This window comes from Aricia agestis, chromosome 19, assembly GCF_905147365.1.
Source record: "Aricia agestis chromosome 19, ilAriAges1.1, whole genome shotgun sequence".
NCBI lineage: Eukaryota > Metazoa > Arthropoda > Insecta > Lepidoptera > Lycaenidae > Aricia > Aricia agestis.
Genome location: NC_056424.1, coordinates 7,187,208 through 7,192,622, shown reverse-complemented (window position 1 = coordinate 7,192,622; position 5,415 = coordinate 7,187,208). Strand labels below are relative to the sequence as shown.

Genomic DNA, 5,415 nt, shown 5'->3' with positions numbered 1-5,415 from the left:
AAGCCGACAGTCGTTAGTCAGACTTGTCGCCGTGCAGTTCTTGTACGCATTAGACAATTTTGTCTATGAGACGTTTTGTTTCAAATGTGCGCGTCTAGTACATTTTATTATGCGATAGTCTGTCTAAAAACTGTCGGGTCTCCAATGTGCGGTCGCCCTAAATCCATAAAGCAGATGAAACTTACCTATCACAAGTTGGAGGTAGATAACTCCTGTTGGCGGCCACCGCGCCCAAAACGAGCAGAATTATCACATACATTGTCAATTACCTATGGCACAACACTTAACTAATATCACTTTTTTAATAAATAAAGGAACTTAATATATCACTGTTATCACTGATTGTTTTTTTTTTTAATTTGGAGTATAGTTTTTTACGTGTTGAGATACGTGGCGAGGATCTTGAATGGCTTCCTTCTGAAAGGTTGGCCGAGCATTCTGGACGATATTGTCACGAACTATCAGCAACCATAGACACTCTTGTGCCCAAAATCTGAAAAAAAAAGAAAAAAGTCAGAATATTTGGTTTGAACTAGGTTAGAATTCTTTTAAAATAGACATTGCGGGCATACATAGGTTTTTGTTACAGTTTCAGGTTTATGGACTGTAAAAATAAGTAACCAATGTTTGATTGGCAAAGACGTTATAAAATAACAATTGAAAGGTTACACACATCCCATATCAGGATGAACCAATAAACAAAGAAAACCTAACTGAATCTAAAAGTATAGAAAAGTAGACTTATAGGTATAGATATACTGTAAGTGACGTATAGGTATAGATATACTGTAAGATAACGCCTCCGTGGTCTAGTGGTATAGAGCGCGGCTCTTGACTCGGAGGTCGTGGGTTCGATTCCCGCGTTGGAAACATGTTATTTCCAAGTTTGGTTAGGACAATGCAGACTGATCACCTGATTGTCTGACAAGTAAGATGATCCATGCGTCGGATGGGCATGTAAAAAGTCGGTCCTGCGCCTGATCTCTCGCCAGTCGTGTCGGTCTTCCGTCCCACTGGGTTATGAGAGTAAAGGAATAGAGAGTGCTCTTGTGTACTGCGCACACACTTGGGCACTATAAATTACTCCTGCGTAGCTGGCCTGGTTTCAATGAAACCGGCCACCGTCACCGAAACCGGTGTGGGAGCTATTACTGTAAGTGTCTAAACACACTAGGCCGAAAATACGCGACCAAAGTTCGGCATGATTACGTCAGCAATGCGCTACGTATACGATATAACGCGACGTAATTTCGGCATGGTGTGTCATCGGTAATTTAAAATACATTGCAGGCGTAATCAACCGTGAACTTCGGCCGCGTATTTTCGGCCTACCGTGTTTAGACACAAAAATACATTGCAGGCGTAATCATGCCGATCTTCATCGCGTATTTTCGGTCTAGTGTGTTTAGACACTTAGGGTGAAGCCAAACGAGCGCAATTTGTGAGGTGTGAGTCGCAGAATTTCGGCTGGCAGAAATTATGCTGCATTCAGTTTCATACAAAAGTCCTGTTTTATTCACACGAGCGTAATTTTGTGAGTCATTATTTGTATGAAAAGATATTTACGCGACCGAAATTCTGCGACTCACAACTCACAAATTAGTAATTACGCTCGTTTGGCTTCACCCTTACAGTCATAAAAGTATTCATCGATCAATATTTCAAGACGACGATCATAATAAGGACAGATTTATATGCGTCCTTTGAGAATAAATGTCTAACAGCCTTCGACAGGGTGAATCACAATTCCCGTTGGATATCGATTCGAAAAATCGAGACTCAGCAAGAATCGAGTTAAAATCATTTTGCTACTACTGCTGAAGAAGCTTTTGAAGAGGCCTACTAACCCAAAAAATCAAACATCGTCCTTCTCTCTTCATACTCACGCCCGTCTTTCATATGCCAGGTGAAAAAGGACGACGCGGAATCATCGCCAAGTTAGTTTTCTATCATGAACAAAAGACGAACTATAGTGATTATGAAAAAAGTATTTTGAGCAAATTTAGGTTTTATCAATGCCTTTTTTGATATTAAAAAATAATTAAGGAAAAACAACAAACTTAGAAGATCCAAGCATTTTTGCTTGGCACATAAAACTATCGAGTCTTCATGAACTGAAGTTACTTGTGCACCTGCAGCTCTTCTAATGTTGCGAGTGTCTATGGGCGACGGTAGTTGCTTTCCTTCAGGTGACCCGTTTGGTCGTATGCAAGTTGCACCCCTTATTTTATAAAAAAAAACTGTCAATTCAAAGCAATTTTAGAAATGCATCTACGCGTCGCGTTGCGGTTGAGTTGACCCTAACATTTCTTTTTTTTGGGTCTTTGAAAATAATAGAGCCTGAATATATAATTTTAACAGCGGTTAAATATTTACTTTTAAAGGTGATGTTTTTGGGACCATTAAATATTTTTATAGCTACAAATTTTTATATTCTAACATAAAAACATATAAAACCAAGCGCATATAAATATCTTTGTTATCGTTGCATAAAATTATGCATTTACTTAATTATGTAGGAACAAGTAGGTGTACATTTTCAGCAAGTAAAGTAAGTTAACTAAGTTTACTTAAAACTAAAAAGATATTATGACAATGAGAAAACATATTGGGAATAGCCTACGAATAATAAAAACTAAGGAAACATAACTCTCATACTATTACCGTTTTAAATTTGGTTCCTTTTGATCTGTCATGTAACGTCAGCCTAGTACCACTCAAGGTCACCTGAATATTGCAAATGTATTGAAATGTGTACCTAAGGTACACTTTTTTGACAAGTATTTTGGAGCATGTTTTTTGACAGAGTTACTCTTCGTTAGTTTTTATTATTCGTAGGGAATAGCGAAGGTTTTTTTCTTTGGAACATGAATTATAAATTTTTTGCCTGAATTAAAAATTATGAAAAAGTAAAAACAAACCTTAAATTTTTCTCTATCTCAACGATAAAATCTCAGATCACATTATGCAGTCAGCACGTTATAAATACAATGGATGTATGTTACTATAGAATGGTGACGGTGCATTTTGCGCACGTTGTATTGTCACTCTATAAATAGTCTATACACGTGAGTTTAGGGTTACCTAATAGAGTAAGCGATTTTGGGATAAAATAGAGTAACATTTTAACTTATTATAGTGTTTATTCCGATTCAAAACTTTGAAAAATGAATTTTGATTATGAATTCATCTGCAAAAGTACTTTTATAACATAACTTAAACTGCTATGCTTAAATTGGGAACGGCCGTAACAGATACGGTCGTTCCCAATATTTGATCTATCTCTGGTTTTGCCCTACTAGAGATAGGAATAGCTCACATTAGACATTAGAGACATATATTTTATGTCAATTGTGAGCTATTCATATCTCTGGTAGGGCAAAACCAGAGATAGATCTAATATTGGGAACGGCCGTTAGACTTTAGTGTTTTTACACAAATTAAGTTAGGTACTTTTAAAGATAAATAACTATTTTTTTCTCCATTAGATTTTTAGTTGGGAAATTGAATTTCATATAATGCATCCATCAGTATGCAAATTACCGTCTACATACTGTTTTTCATTGTATGCTGGAGTGATTTGCATGGGAATTTGGACCAAGGTCTCACCTCTCATACCATACATCATTATCTCATAACATAGGTTTTTTAAACGGACATTGGCCCACCACCGCAGTTCCACCACTGCAACTCCTATAAAGCCAAGAACGAGAAGTGGTAACCTAGTCTTACCACGGCAAGCCTTTTATATTATTATACTTTCATACTACTATTCTCAAAAAGTCAAGATCCAAATGGAAAAATAAAAAACAATATTAATTCTTCGCCTTTTGGCGACATGACTTTATCTAGGCCTGCCATCACCTAAATTGCCGTCGCTGGTCAAGTACGACATAAATCCCGGACATTTGAAAGAATTTTAGTTATTTCCCATTCCCCGGACAATCGTTAAAAATAATTTACGATTACGTCTTATCAGTTTTGGCTAAACATTTTTCTTTTCCAACCAAAATTTGCAAAAATCTGATTAGTCCTTAAAATCGTACTTGATTTTGGTCAAACAAGAAACCGTGTATGCTTAGCTAGTTTTTATCTTTTATTGCTTGCATGACTAAAAAGTTGGATTTCTCTCAACAAAAGTGTCCGGATTTCACCCGGCCGGTCCACGGACGCCCTTCAAACTAGGACAAATGCGAGGAAATCCGGACGGATGGCAGCCCTAGCTTTATCTGAAGTCTAATGTTTTCTTAAGTCTACACTCTACAACAAAAATGAACGACGCGACATTGGCTAAGGGCCGGGATACATAAACACGATACGACGTCGTGTCTTACCACGATGCGGCGTCGCGTCGTGGGAATCTACGACCAGCATCGTAAAAAACTACGTCGTGACATCGTAACGTGTACACGGCACGACGTCGCGTCGTAGAAACTCACGATGCGTGTTATTCAAAATTCAAAGAAATTAACTGCGACCCTGCATTGTATCGACGCGTCGATACAATGCAGGGTCGCAGTTAATTTCGTAACGGCGTCGTGCCGTTACGATATCACGACGTAGTTTTTTACGATGCTCGTCGTAGATTCCCACGACGCGACGTGGCATCGTGAAACGACGCCGTATCGTGGTACGACACGACGTCGTAACGTGTTTGTGTCCCGGCCCTAACTCAGTCTTGTGTTGCGCTTCGAATTTCAGTAGAGTAGGCATTATCGTTATGACTAATATTGTCTGCAGTACCTAGTAACAGGTAGCCACACAAAGTGCCAGTTTTGACGTGCAAAGGTTAATGTTGTTTTAGATGATGTGTAAAACACATTACTAATCCCAGTTGTGTATTTCAATTAGGAATAAAAGATATTGTTATTTACATTAAATATTTATAAAAGTATAGAATTAATCCAGATCTATCTTACTACGGGATACGTAAAAATTAATTACAACCGTTAGAATACATATCACAATATTATGTATGCAGTATGGATGTAGGTCTCGCAGACTTAGCCGCGACAAGGGTGACTCTTCGGAAAAAACTTTTGGTGTAGTGGTAAAATAAAGAGAAAACTAAAACACCATTGACGATAACGATACATGATAATGAATCAGTCAGCTTGAATGAGAGCAATTAATTTCCAAATATTTACCGAGTCGTCACATCACTCGTCCTATCTAATGCAGATGTCATTTATAATGGCTACCTAATGGAATAATCTCAGTACATACGGCTACAGATATTGCTAAAAATTTATATTCATAATGCTAGATTTTAGGGAATAAAAATTTATAAAACATATAAAATACAGGAAATGAGAGAAGCATCACAGCCCTATAATAAAAAAAGAGTAGATCCTAAACAATTTTTAATAATTACTCTACGTAAAATCAACATGTGTAGGATTTGACATTAGTATT

The 5,415-nt window shown here is 37.4% G+C and overlaps 1 protein-coding gene across 4 annotated transcripts in view; it reads right to left on the bottom strand.

Annotated features, from left to right (window-relative positions):
• The window catches only part of LOC121736399 (trehalase-like), a 60,267-nt gene that overhangs the window by 36,695 nt on the left and 18,157 nt on the right, over positions 1 to 5,415 (bottom strand). For all 4 annotated transcript variants that reach the window (XM_042127566.1, XM_042127567.1, XM_042127569.1 and 1 more), the window contains exon 2: positions 186 to 493. In XM_042127566.1, the coding sequence (XP_041983500.1) occupies positions 186 to 259 (74 nt within the window). In that variant the 5' untranslated portion in view covers positions 260 to 493. The remainder of the gene's footprint in view (positions 1 to 185; positions 494 to 5,415) is intronic.